Below are 15094 nucleotides of genomic sequence, written 5' to 3'. Positions count from 1 at the left end.
TGACTGCAGGAATTAATCTTTGTTTTTTTTCGGTAAAGTCACGTATGAATAAAAAAATAATGAAATAACACAATAGCGTGCGACGTTTCGGTTGCAACACAAGCAGCCATCATCAGGTACAGAAGGGCTAAATTTACGAGAGAGGGGAAACACATAACCCCAGATGTGTACACAGACACTTGTAAATTCAACACGACATTATTGTCACGCGTATTCTATGCACCGTTCGAGCGCTTGTGGCTCTCCCGGCTTTTGCGCTCTGCACTCTGAACCCGGGACGCCCGAGTGAGACTCCTAGCCGCGGTCGACATCAGTTGGGGTCAGTGATGCAACACGATCGGAACCGGTCCCGGGCTGTTCCGCTGACGCCCTCAACCCACACAGAGAACCGTGGTCAGCCGTGACTCGTCGACAAACAAAAAAGCGACGGTACATTTTCACAATTTGTTAAAAAAAACACACACACACACATGTAAAACGATGTATATATTTTTTTCACAATTGTAAAGTACGTGCATATGTCACCGTGAGAGTACGCATCTGTCGAGGGACGCGTACGCACACACACACACAAAAACATCCAACCACATGTTGCCCGTTATAAATTTATTTGACATCAAAGATCTTCACCTCCAGTCGCCACCGCTGACAGGTTCGGCAAAGATGAATTGGAATAAGTCACCCTTTAGGGCAATCACTGAATCAACAAATGAGCCATATATATATCAGTCGACTCGATGACGCATTGCCATTGGTGGCACACACACACACGCGCGCACACACACGGCGTTTAACTTTCCGTTGCACACTTTTAGTCACAGCGCTTACACGGCAGCCCACGGAATCACGCGCGCATGCAGAGTCAGCCATCACATTACCGCAATCTGCGCGGACTAATATCAAATGAGTATCTTGTATTTATAAATAAAAGTCATCATCAAACTATTAATAAGAATAATAATCGCGCGAGTTAAGAAACAACGTAGAGAGACAGCAGCTACGCGTTTTGAACTCTTTTGTAATTTACTTAAACGTTTATTTTTATTTTTTTAATCAGTTGACTTCGAAATTGTTTTTTTTTTTAAATGCGCGTTTAGTTGACTGTCGATATGGATAGAGCCGCGATGGATGGAGAACGCTGTGCGTTTGCGGTTAAGCCGGACTGCCTGTACGCCGTGGTGGACACCAACGCTGAGGATTTCAACCCGCTCAGCGTGTTCTCGACATTGGAACAAAATCCACCACTACCACCACCACCACTGCCATCATCGACCTCGATACCAACCGCGACCTTCACGGACTCCAACGCGACCGCCTTTGTCTCTCTCAGTCAGCAGCAGCCGCCGCACGCAATCTCTTGCTCGGTCGATGACCAGCGTCACCACCAGCACCAGCACCACCACAACAGCAACCACCACCACCACGACCACCACCACGACCACCACCACGACAACCACAGCCACCAGCACCTCCACCATCTCGTTGCCGCCGCCGCCGCCGCCGCCGCGTGGAGATTTCCTCCGGGCTCGGCTCAGGATGCAACCCAACGCCGCTTGGAGGCGTCCGCGGAGCTCGCGGCGCTGAGTTCGAGTCGGGGTCAGGTCGAGCGCGCCCCCGGCTACCTTCCGGGGGAGTCCGCGTGCCTGTTCGCCGCGGGGACTCATCGCGGGAGCCTCGACCCGGCGCCGTACGGCGAGACACGGCGACGTCGAGGCCCCATTGAGGAGTCGAACGGAGCCGCCCTGGGCGAGGGGTTCGCGCTCGAAGGGGTCGACGCGTCGAGAGGAGGGGTGGGCGAGCTGAGAGGAGGAGTGGGCACGATGAGAGCTGTGGACGAGCTGAGAGGAGGGGTGGACACCGCGGCCTTTGCGTGGATGAGAAGCACCAAGTCGCGAGCTCACCTGTGGAAGGCGGGGTGGCCAGGTGAGTGGTCCTTACATCATCATCATCAGCAGCAGCAGCATCATTATTAAGTGAAGTTGTACATCATCGGCAGCATCAGTAGCATCATCAGTATCATCAGCATCATCATTAAGTGAAGTTATACATGATCAGTATCATCATCATTAGAATCATCATCAGTATCATCATCATCATCAGTATCATCAGTAACATAATCAGTACCATCATTAAATGAAGTTATACATCATCAGTATCATCATTAGTTGAAGTTATACATCATCATCAGCATCATCAGTATCAGCAGCACCATCAGCAGCAGCAGCATCATTAAGTCAAGTTGTACATCATCGGCAGCATCAGTAGCATCATCAGTATCATCAGCATCACCATTAAGTGAAGTTATACATGATCAATATCATCATCATTAGAATCATCATCAGCATCAACATTAGTTGAAGTTATACATCATCATCAGCATCATCAGTATCATCGGCATCAGCAGCACCATCAGCACCATCAGCAGCAGCGCGTGTGCATGTGCGTTGAACTTCTTTCGCACCGCACGCAACCATCCGTGCAAATCGGAGGTGCACCCCCGATTAGCATCGGCAGAAAGCACCGGCATCGACTTAAATCCGCGAGCGACCAGACCGACGCAAGATCACCACGACAGGAGGACCAGGGTAGGTCGTCGGAGCAAAGTAAAAAGCCACGCGATCCAAAGCACTCAGCCTCTTTCCCATTCGGCCTGTAACCATCAACGGTTTCCGAAAGAACTGAACCGGTAATCGATTCTGAAAACGGTTACCGGTTTAACAGCCCCGGTATAAACGAGCGTGACCCAAGTAAAATATGCAATTAATCTCGATGAGTTTTACGTCTGGGTAAATAAAGGAAGATTACGTTTCGTATACAGGAAGCAATTGCAGAGGCGGTTGTTAAGTAAACGCATCGGACGTTTTGTAAACCTGCTTAGGATTTATCTTCTTTGGTTCTTTCGGTAAAGTCACGTAGAATGAGAATAAAATAATAAATTGATAAAATAAAATAACACAATAATATTCTCACGACGTTTCGGCCACAACACAAGCGGCCTTCATCAGGTGAAGGGGGCGAGACTGTCTGGTAGGACAGCGCTGGAGTGAGAGAGCCACGTTCAGAACACACGCACACTAGACAAATCCTGCTTAGGATTTGTCTAGTGTGCGTGTGTTCATCTGTGAGTCCGACAAACACTCCAGCCTGCCTAGCATTCAAATGCATGGACCCTCTTGAAAAATATTTTTTGTAACTAAACTAACTCTACGTTTTAATGTTACCAGGTTAAGCCCCCCTGAGCTGTATAGCTGGGTTTTTTTTCAGAAGCGACCTGGCCACAAATGATAGCTCAACGAAGTGGATCATAAATTTTGATTTAAAGCTTTCGTGACTGCAGTAATTCATATTCTTAGCTCTTTCGGTAAAGTCACGTTGAAGGGAAACAATAAAATAATAAAATATATATAAAATAATGATAAAAATTCTCACGACGTTTCGACCATAACACAAACGGTCATCATCACACTGATTATATATTTTATTATTTTATTGCTTCCCTTCAACGTGACTTTACCGAAAGAGCTAAGAATATGAAGTGGATCATCACGTGGAAATGTTTAGTAGCAGCCAAACGCCCTAAAAGGATGTTTCGAAATGTAATGTGGGGGTTTTAAAACAAATACTGGAACACTCCCCGGTTCACGACGGGGATGCGTTCCTGTGAGGTGCCACGACGAATATCGAAACGACGTAAAATCGAAGCGACTTTACAAGAGAGCAGTGGGCGGGTGGAGGCAAAGGCTGAGAGGCGACGGGTAACGAGACAGGACGGGACGACAATGACGATGATGACGATGATGATGATGCTGTCGGCGATGTAAGCGAAAGGGGTCGGGGCGATGCAAATCAGGTGGCGGTGTTAATAACAAAGTGACGACGTATTTGTGAAACGACGCAAAAGGGGGGTGGGGGGGAGACGTGAATAGGCGGTAGTGTAGCGGTTAGCGCGCTGCGCTATGAACCTGGCGACCCGAGTTCGATTCCCGCTCACGGCCAACACCAGTGACGATTATCTGAACCGGTCCTGGGCCTCCCCTAGGTCGACTCAGCCTCAAATGAGTACCTGGTGCGGTGGATAAAAACATCGCCACTGGGGAGACTAAGGCGGTCGGGCGTGGTGCTGGCCACCCACTCCCTCGTGTACCGTTCCGGCCTTCATAGGTGCTCGCGAACAGCACTTGCCCCTACAGTCTGTTACAGGCTATACGGGGGATCTTTGTGCATAAGACAGTGGCCGTAAAAGGAAACGTACATGATGTTCGACGTTTTGGCCAATGGAACGTTCGCACTGTCACGTGTCTATGTGGGCCCTCTACGTTCTGTGGGGGAAGGACCATTGCCTACAAAAAGGGGACCGTGAAAATATTGTAAATTTTTTGTTAAATGCCACGGTAGGTTGTTGAGCAGTGTGTCGACTGACGTTTGGTGCACGTCGCTACCAAAGCAGCAGCAGCATCGTCAACGAAATCATCACGCAGATATTATTGGCGGTTTTTTTTGTTTTACTTTACCCGCAATACAGGCGCGGTCATAGCTTCAATTGAGCCACCGATTAACTCATCGATAAATCCATGAAGTAGTTAACTGGTGAGTTCATCCATCGGCCAGCTAGCCGACGGAGGTAACGTGGGGTGTGGAGGGCATCGAGAGACGGAGGAGCACGTGGACTCCCATCTTCATGATGTTTGTCTTATGCTTTCCGTTCTCACGATCTTATATTTCTATTCTCAACTAATTTATTGCTCTTCTTTGGTTCTTTCGGTAAAGTCAGCGCTGTCCTCCAGACAGTCTCGTCCCTTTACCTGATGAAGGCCGCTTGTGTTGTGGCCGAAACGTCGTGAGAATTTTATTGTGTTATTTTATTTTATCAATTTATTATTTTATTCTCATTCTACGTGACTTTACCGATAGAACCAAAGAAGATGAATCCTTGCAGTCACGAAAGCTTTAAATCGAAATTTCATTTATTGTTCATTGTTTTTTTCGGTGACTTTACCGAAAAAACCAATGAGTAATTTATGCAGTCAAGAAAGCTTTTAATTCTTTATTAATTTAGTGTTCATTTTTGTACCAGGTGTAAGGCCCCGCTGAGCTATATAGCTCGTTTTTGTTGTTGTTAGAAGCGACCTGGCTATCACAAATGATAGCCCGACGAAGTGGCTTATCGTCGTATGGAAACGTGCAGCAGCAGCAGCAGCAGACAAATAGTCTGAACGCGTGGTGTCGACTTTAATTGTGGAGGGGAAAAACCGGAGGACCCGGAGAAAAACGCACGCGACCATGGAGAGAGAGACGCGCAGACTCCAAATGTATAGTCGAGTAAGAACCCATGCCCTCTATATACCAGGCGAGGTAGTTAACATCTCGTCCAGGGAGCTTTCGGCAGTCCACTGGTGGACGAAGGCCCTCCACGCACCGTGAAGAGCGATGGGGGTTGTTTGGTTGGCCATCGAACAAGTGTTTCGTTCATCCCTAGCACACATACACAAACAACAACAACCGCCATTCGCCACTAACTGGCGGTGACGCCACCACGACGCTTGTGCCAGGCTATGTGCACGTTGAGGCCACGTGAAGTGTCGAACGCTCACTGGCAGGAGGTCACGGGGCAGACCCAGATAACACGGGCCGACTGAGTGAAAGGACTGAGATGACTGGCTGATGCACCACCTGTACCCCCTACTGTGCCAACCTGCTGTGCTTTAGCCAACCGGCGCTCTGATCATTGTTGTGAGCGTCGCTCCTCCGCCCTCCGTTGTTGTTGGAGGGCGACTGCCTCCAACTGCCCAGTAGCGTCCTTCACGAGCCTCCTCCACAGAGGCCGATCTTGACACCGGTGGTACCAGTCATCGGCAAGTCCACTCAGCTCCACGTCCTCCTGTACCACATAACTCCATCTCTTCTCTAGCCCGTGCCGCGCCCATTTAGCCTCCTCTATCCTGCCGAACAAAAGCTGTTTAGGCATGTGGTGGCTGGGAATGCGGGCTACATGACCCAGCCATCGCAGCCTTGCCTGCCGGAGGAGCTCACTGATGGGACTTTATCCATATCTTTCAAGGATTTGTGAGCTCCTCACACAATCCAGCCTGGTTAAAACCCAGGATGGATCGTAGGCAGGCCAGCCTGAATGTTTTTAACTGGCGAAGATGTTCCATTAGGGGGGTCCACGTTTCGCAAGCGTAGAGAAGGGAGGGAATGACTGTGGCCGAAAAGACCTGAGGCTTCGTGCGGAGCGACAGGCCAGGTAGCTTCCACACAGCGTTACGCAACCGACGAAAATATAATGCCACTTCACTAATTCGGAGTGATACCTCTGCTGTCAAACTAGTGCCGGTCTTGAGCACACTGCCCAGGTATTGGAAACTCTCCACTTTCTCCACAACTGCCCCATCACCAATTGGGAGTTGTGGGGTTGGAGTGCCCGATGGTACAAAATACCCAGGCAGGTGCTTAGTTTTGGTAGAGCTGATGGTAAGGCCCCACCTCTTCGTGGCACGCTCCAGGTTCAGCAGCAGCATCTACAACTCCTCCTCTGAATGAGCAGCTATTACCAGATCATCGGCATACATAACGTGGTTGACCAATAGGGAGCAATCCCTTGACTGCACCCGGGCATCGATCAACCCCCCATTGTCTCTCTACCAGATGGAAGGCTTCGCGAACTACGTGGTCGAAAAATATGTTAAATAATGTGGGAGCCAGAGGATATCCCTGTTGCACCCCAAGGTGAACAGGGATTGGCTCAGACTCCCGGCTACGTAGTTTTACCTGGGCCCGCTCACCGTCATAAAGGTCCTTAATGAGCTTGAGCAGAGGGTCAGGGACTCCGAAAGCACGAAGAATAACCCAGAGCCCAGACCTCTTAATGGTATAATAGGCCTTGCTCAGGTCAATAAAGCAGAGATGTAGGTCTCGTTGGAATTCTCTTCACCTCTGCTCTAGCAGACGGACATTAAATATGGCATCTGTGCAGGACCGCCCTTTCCTGAAACCGCATTGGGGCTCTGCAAGCCTCTCCTCAGCGTGCTAGCTCTTGGGCCAGACCAGATATCGGTACGACCCAAGGTAGCAAAACTTCAATGGTGCCATTTTGTTTGTTACACCAACAGAAGTAAAATAATACACGATAACCTTTCCAAATGAGCAGCTGTTTAATTTTTCTCGCAGGAAACCTGTTTTTGCACCTATCGCAATCATGACAATTTGCCCGGATGTTACAAATAAAACATTCCAACACTTCTGCTGTTAATTAAGACAATAAATCATTCACAAACTGGATGTTCGTCCCCAAGGCATGTATTTCATACATATTCTTGCATTCATTCACGCTGGTTCTTCAATTTCATTGACTTAGTTAAGTCTGGACTAGATTGGCGCTATCTGTTTTCCTTCTGTTTCAAGCAGCTTGTTTGCTCATGATCATTTACTGGCCGGTGAGGCAAGTACTGGTGGTTCTGTATTATTTCTGTTCAGTAAAGATATCTAAAGTGCTAACTTTACCCTCAGTGTATTGTTAATGTACCTGTTAAGATTATTAGTTAAGGCCAGGTACTACAGGCAAAACATAATGATTTTTTTGTTCAGTTTGTAAATTTGTATATTTTTTTAAAATGTTGCTTCCATAAATTGTAATATTTCATAACATGCACACAGTTATTACCAATAACTTTGTTAGTACCAATAACAAAGTAACAAAGCACTTTTTAATTGGTAATAATTGATTATTAAAATAATAAAAACTAACTATTTACTATGTCACATAAAGAAGACACATCAATCAGCAGCTGGACAGGCTTCTACATCCTGACTCGAGGTGAGATGACGGCCATCCCCGACAACGTAGGCTATCCGCCCACCATCAATGCTCCAGCGACACAGAAATGTCTACTGTCAACGAGGTGCTTAACCAGTCACTGAGCGTGATGCAGTACTTAAGCCTGACAAAGATTGTCGGCGTCTTTGACCAAGCCCTGTATGCAAAGGTTGTCGAGATCACATGGAAACACTGTGACAAGTTCCATAATATCATCGTCAGGCTTGGGGTATTGCACACCATCAGCACACTGCTGGCAATAATAGGAAAGCGTTTCCAAAATGCTGGACTCCGAGATCTCTGAATTAAGTCTGGCATGATCGCAGAAGGCTCCATTGTTGGTGTTATGGATGGTCGCAAGTACAACAGAGAAGTGCGACTACACAAACTCCTGTATGAGGCTCTCATGCAACTGACATGGAATGGTTTCCTGTCCTGGTTGGAAGCAACTCACATGAACGACATGGTTCACCTGGATGAGACACTGAGGACCATTGACAACCTTGGGAAAGAAGTCTCACAAGTTGCTTTGAAGGCTGTCCTCGAGAACAGCTCATGTACACGCATCATGGAACTGCTTGAAGTCTACCGCATGTTCCTCAGACGTGGAAACGGCAGCCTCTCGATCTTCTAGATGTCCTATTTGGACATGGTTGAAATCTTGTTGGGGCTCATCCGAGCATCCAGAGAGGGAGACTGGATGCTACACTTGGCAAGTATTCGAGCAATGATCCCATGGTGCTTCGCTTATGATAGGATTAATTATGCACGCTACCTCCCCTACTCCTGCGCCCAGATGTCTCAGCTGCCCATCACACACCCAGATGTGTACACGGAATTCATGGAAGGAGGATTCTCAGTTCAACTGGGCTCCACCAATTCCTTTGGCCGAATCCCTGTTGACCAAGCTATAGAAGAAAGGGTGAACAAAGACACCCAGACAGCTGGAGGGACAAAGGAATTCAGCTTGAAGCCAGGAGCCGTGACCAAAAATTACCTAACAGCTGAGTACAGAAGCATTAACCTCAGACAGCCGAGAGACCTGAAATGTCAAGGCTGGTCCAAACTGTCCCATCCAGATCTACAGGGTCCAAGGATCAAGAGAGATGAAGCAGATGTCCAGTCTCGCAATGACCTTATGGAGAGTAACTGGATCAATCCTATGTCCCTTGATGAGACAGATCTGGTTAGCCTCTCCACTGGCACCATGGCTCCACCTGATGTGACCAGGGAACTTTTGACAGCTCTTGAGATAGGAGAAGAGGCCTACCAGGTATTCAAGCAAACAAGGTTAGCTGAGGACCCACCAACTGTGAAATTCCATAACAAGATGACCAATGAAAGTCTGAAGACATTCTCCAATATCAGCACAAAAACAGCACATGGAAAAAGAAAGCACAGGATGTGGTACTGAAGGCAGATAGAAACCTGTTCAGTCACATGATCCTGATGGCTGAAGGCAGGAAGGTGAATATGAAGGATGTCCTTGCCCACCCACTGGGCCTACTGCCATGGGCACTGCCAAATGCTGACGGGTCCCTACTAAAAAAAACCAAGGCTGCACTTGCCAGAAAGCTTGAAAATAATGTGTCTCCTGCAGAAGACATACCAACCCCATCTACGTCCATCATTCATGGGATGAGCCTGGTCCAAACAAGGAATGGCAACAACAAAACCTTTACCACAGGTGGCAGATTCAGCCTTGACCCAGGTCCTCCACGAGGGGGCATAAAGTGAGAGGATTGATGTTGTCTTTGATGTCTACCGACAGACTTCGATCAAAGATGCTGGACGACTGAACCGGGGTGCAGACACCACTCTCCAGTACAAGAACCTTGCAGGGGGACACCACGTCCAGCAGTGGAGAAAATTCATGTGCGGTCCCTCCAACAAGACCAGTCTCATCAAGTTTATGGTGTAAGAGTGGAAACTCCCACGACACAGAGAGATGCTGCGTGGCAATGTGTTGTACATAACCTGTGAGGAAACCTGCTGCAAGTTGACAGAAGATGAGTGTGAGGAAGTAGCAGAGCTGCACTCCACGCATGAAGAAGCTGACACCCGTCTGCTCCTGCATGCATTGCATGCAACGAATGTGGCCTCAAAGGCAGTTATCATCACAGCTGAGGACACTGATGTCATGGTGCTTTGTCTTGGCTTCCAGAAGGACATCACCTGTCCCATCTACCAGCAAATCGGCAAGGTCACTTGGAGACAGCATCTGTGACAGCCTAATTGGCTGGCACGCCTTCTTCACAGGCTGCGACACTGTCGGTGCATTCGCCGGTCGAGGGAAGCTGAATGCCCTGAAGATGGTGAGAGAGGACACTTCCTGCCAAGAGACTTTTAGTCGACTGGGGCAGTCATGGAATGTGAGTGATGAGCTGTTCCAGAAAATTGAGCAGTTCACCTGTCGCATGTACGCTGCTAACAGCAGCACTGGTGAGGTGAACGAACTGCGCTACACCAAAAGGGGAGAAGTCGAGTCCAGCCAGCTGCCACCATGTAGAGAACTGTCTCTCTTCACGCATGTTCAACGAGCCAACTATCAGGCAGCGATCTGGAAGTGCTGTCTGCAGGCTAACCCCGTGGTGCCAAGCCCTACTGAGTATGGATGGACAGACGATGATGGCACGCTGGCCATTTACCGGATGGGCTCCCCACCCACACCAGATGTGGTCTTAGAACTGCTAGCATGCAAGTGTGTGCGTTCATGCAAAATGCCAAACTGCGCGTGCCTGTCAAATGGACTGACATGCACAGACACGTGCAGGCTACAGACCTGCAGCAACCAAAAACTGCTGGATGATCCAGAACCTGACTATGAACTCGGGGAGTCTGATGACGAGATAGATGAGCAGTTTGATGAGTGACACAGGGTGGTGATTCTGATAGTATTTCTGTGGTAGTGGTAGTAGTATACATTGATGCACAGTGTGGTGATTCTGGACTTGGTTACCCTTGTTAACACCATCTAAGTACACACAGAGCTTGATAACAATAATGTAACCTTCTTCATATATACCCATCACTAACTATATATATGGGATTATATGTATCATTGACTAAGTATATGCGAATGTCAATGTTTATAATATTCAAGTAGTTTCTTACCTCACTATGGTATTCCTTATGATCCTGTGTTTTCAATGTGTATTTAAACCAATAAAGACCAGTTTGTGACCTAACTGGCTTTGGTCAAGGTAGTTTTTCAGTAATAATGCCCAGTTCATCGTTACGGACGCCTGTCATAGGGTATGGGTATAAAAGTCATGGTAACTACAACTAAGCTGACACTCCGCAAAGGTTATCATATCAGAATATGTCCCACACACACTGGAGGATTACAAAAATCATGAATAGACTTTGCCACCTCAGGTGGTACCAATAAGTGATTTTTTTTTTTTTATCTGGGCCCAAGGACTATGCCTGGCAAGGCGACATTGAATAATCCTTGCCAGGACCTCTTCCAGCACACTGAGGAGTGAGATGCCCCTGCAGTTGTGACAGTCTGTCCCCTTTCTTAAAAAGAGGGACCACCAGGGCATCCTTCCAATCCTGCGGAACCCGTCCAGTGGTCGAGACTGTTGTTATGATGTCATGTCGGGCAGTCTGTGCACAAACGCCACCCTCCCTCAGCATTTTGCTTTGGAGATCATCTCTGCCTGGTGCCTTTCCTGGTCTCAGGCTCTGGATTGCCTTCAGCACTTCCTCAACAGATACTAACTCAGCCAGCCACTCACAGGGGGTGACTTCTTCCAATAACCTCGGCAGGGTCATCCCCACTTTATCCCACGATGTTTCTAGGCTGAGGGATTTCCCCTCACCCAGGACCTCGCAGAAATGCTCAGCAAATCTGCAAAACTGTTCCTGGGGGTCGGAGATTGAATCACCGTTCTTTCGCCTAATGATGGTAATAGGTGTGGTGCTGCAGGTTACTTTTTTGGTGGAGTTAAAGAGCGATTTGTGATCGCGGGCCATTGAGGCAGACTCCATCTCCTCAGCAACCCGCGACCACCAACCATCCTTGCAGTGCCTCACGACTCTCCGAACCTCCAAGCGAATGCTGTGGTAAGCCTCCTCATTCTCTGACGTGGGATGCTGTAGACGATGAGAGTGAGCCTGTCGCTTTTCCTCAGCCAGCCTGAACACCTTCTCTGTCAGCCAGGGTCTCTGGGGAAGTCTGGACCGTGTACCCAAAGCAGTCATTGCAGCTGCATGAGTCACAGTCCTAAACCTCGCCCATTTACCCTCGACATCAGGAGGAGTGGGCGACGATGCCAACCCCAGCCGCAAGCAATGATGAAATTCTCGCTTGCAACTTTCATCAGCTAGCTGAGACCATGCCACTATGGGTTTTAATGGGGCCCTGCGTGTACACCCACTACCGGAGTGGAAGAATGGCAGGCGCATCTTACAGATGACAAGTTGATGGTCAGTGGGCAGATCAGCTCCACGGTAGGTTCTGGTATCAAGGACATGGACCTGCATATGCTCTTCCGTCACTATGTAGTCCAGCAAATGTTCTTGCTTGGACCCGGCATGCATCCATGATGTTGTGTGGATGCGCCGATGCCGGAACAGCGTGTTGGTAATTACAAGTCCATGGGCTGCATAAAAATCTATCAGCCTCCTACCGTTGTTATTGAGCTGATCTGGCCCATGCCCTCCATCACTCCAGACCAGGTGCCAGAATCATGGCCAACTCGGGCATTAACGTCACCCCAACATGATGATTCTTTCCCGAGGGGCCACTTTAGTCAGCACCTGTTACAGGAGGTCATAGAAGGCATCTGACTCATCGGCCTTGCCTGCATCCCTCCACGGATGTTCGTCTTCAGTGGGGGCATAAGTAACCACGACCACCACTCCTCACCTCTGGTTGATGGGAAGGTGAGCCCAAAGTAGCCTGGGGCTTACAGCTTCCCACACCTCACCGCCACGCTCCCGTGCCCCCTTCATTCTTTTGTTCAGAAGAAGAACCACTCCCTGTTGTTTGACAGTCTCCTGCCCCAAGTAGAGGACTCTCCACCCCTCATGGTGGCAGGAGCCAGAGCCAGTCCACCAGACCTCCTAAATACCACAGAGATCCAGGCGGTACCGGTCCAGCTCCCGACAGAGGAGTGGCAGCCTCTCTTCCGCAGTGAGCATTCGAACATTCCACGTGGCCATCCGTAGTGGCTTTTTGTTGTTTCTGGAGGAGCCCCGAGGGTAAGGATTCAGTCGCCTGGCTCCGCCAAATGGAGTTTGGCTAGGAGACGTCATATATGCTTGTCCCCCCAGGGCCTCCATCACAAGCTTAATACACCTTTTTATTCTTTGGATTTTCGGTGAAGTCACGTAGATAGGTTCAAAGAAAATTGCAAAAATAACAAGTTATTTTCTTTAAACCTATCTACGTGACTTTACCGAAAGACCCAAAGAATATTAATTTCTGCAGTCACGAAAGCTTTAGGTCAAGATTTTACACTTTTTTAACTCGTAGTTTAGTGGTAGTTATTTGAAGGTGCAGGGGTTGCCAGCCACTCGCACCCATCCAGATCCCCCATTTGGCCGCTGTGGTGGTTACAAACGCCATGAAGGGAAGGGCCAATTTAAATTGGCCCTCTCCCCACTGCACTGCTCACCACAGCATTGCCATCTGGCACCACAAGGAGGTAGGGGGTTGTTTTGCCGGACATACATACACACATACAACAACAACCGCCGTTCGCCACTAAGTGGCAGTGACGTCACCAGAACGCTTGTGCCAGGCCATGTGCACCTTGAGGCCACGTGAAGTGTCGAACGCTCGCTGGCAGGAGGTCACGGGGCAGACCCAGGTGCCTCGGGTCGACTGACTGAGATGACCGAGATGACCGGCTGATGCACCAAATGTGCCCCCTACTGTGCCAACCTGCTGTGCTTTAGTGTAGATGTACATCGCGTGGGTAGATGTACATCACGTGGGTAGTTGTACATCACGTGGGTGGTTGTACATCGCGTGGGTAGATGTACATCGCGTGGGTAGTTGTACATCACGTGGGTAGTTGTACATCACGTGGGTGGTTGTACATCACGTGGGTGGATGTACATCACGTGGGTGGTTGTACATCACGTGGGTGGTTGTACATCACGTGGGTGGTTGTACATCACGTGGGTAGTTCGCCACTGGGGAGACAAAGGCGGCCGGGCGTGTTGCTGGCCACCCACTCCCTCATGCGCCTTGGCGGCCTTCATAGGTGCTACTCGCTAACAGTACTTGCCCCGACAGTCTGTTAAGGCTATACGGGGCATCCTTGTCTTTGTGCCAAGAGCCGTCCGGATTCCAATACTTGTGCGCGTGTGTTCGAGGGAGTGCCGCTCAGTCGAATGGAAGTTCCTGGGAATATTGATATTGCAGATTGAACAAAAAAAATTTCACGTCCTTATCCCCCCCCCCCCCCCAAAAAAAAGGTATGCGACTCACGAAAATGAAAACTCACAAATCTCACGGACATTAAAAACTGGCGCCAATCAATACGCTCGGAGCGCAGAATGCTTGTACTTTGAACTTCTTTCCCACCGTACGTAGCCAACTGTGCTAATCGGAGGTGCAGTGTTGAGTCTATGGGCAGTGTTGAGTAAATGGACAGTGTTGAGTCTATGGACAGTGTTGAGTCTATGGGCAGTGTTGAGTCTATGGGCAGTGTTGAGTCTATGGGCAGTGTTGAGTCTATGGGCAGTGTTGAGTCTATGGGCAGTGTTGAATCTATGGATAGTGTTAGTCTATGGGTAATGTTAGTCTATGGGTAATGTTAGTCTATGGGCAGTGTTAGGTCTATGGGCAGTGTTGAGTCTATAGGTAGTGTTGAGTCTATGGGCAGTGTTAGTCTCTGGGCAGTGTTGAGTCTATGGGCAGTGTTGAGTCTATGGGCAGTGTTGAGTCTATGGGCAGTGTTGAGTCTATGGGCAGTGTTGAGTCTATGGGCAGTGTTGAGTCTATGGGCAGTGTTGAGTCTATGGGCAGTGTTGAGTCTATGGGCAGTGTTGAGTCTATGGGTAGTGTTGAGTCTATGGGTAATGTTAGTCTATGGGCAGTGTTGAGTCTATGGGCAGTGTTAGTCTATGGGTAATGTGAGTTTATGGGCAGTGTTAGTCTATGGGCAGTGTTAGTCTATGGGCAGGATGTATGTTGAACTTCTTTCGCACCGTACGTAGCCAACCGCGCTAATAGGAGGTGCGCGGGAGGGACAACAGCGAACTACGCACAAGCGGCATATCTAAAGAAGTGATTTTGTCAATTTAGATTATTTAAATGTG

General features: G+C 48.8%; 1 protein-coding gene across 1 annotated transcript in view; it reads left to right on the top strand.

The window, feature by feature from the left end:
* Nucleotides 1–1124: 1124 nt before the first annotated feature.
* PDX1 (pancreatic and duodenal homeobox 1) overlaps nt 1125–15094 on the top strand; it is a 46929-nt gene continuing 32959 nt past the window's right edge. The window contains exons 1-2 of the mRNA XM_032955194.2: nt 1125–1216; nt 1460–1923. Of these exons, the coding sequence (XP_032811085.2) occupies nt 1125–1216; nt 1460–1923 (556 nt within the window). The remainder of the gene's footprint in view (nt 1217–1459; nt 1924–15094) is intronic.

Source organism: Petromyzon marinus, chromosome 16, assembly GCF_048934315.1.
Source record: "Petromyzon marinus isolate PM22_M1 ecotype Great Lakes invasive population chromosome 16, UKy_Petmar_22M1.pri1.0, whole genome shotgun sequence".
In the NCBI taxonomy this organism is placed as follows: Eukaryota; Metazoa; Chordata; class Hyperoartia; order Petromyzontiformes; family Petromyzontidae; genus Petromyzon; species Petromyzon marinus.
The sequence above is the reverse complement of the archived record's forward strand: the minus strand, read 5'-3'. Positions and strand labels throughout refer to the sequence as shown.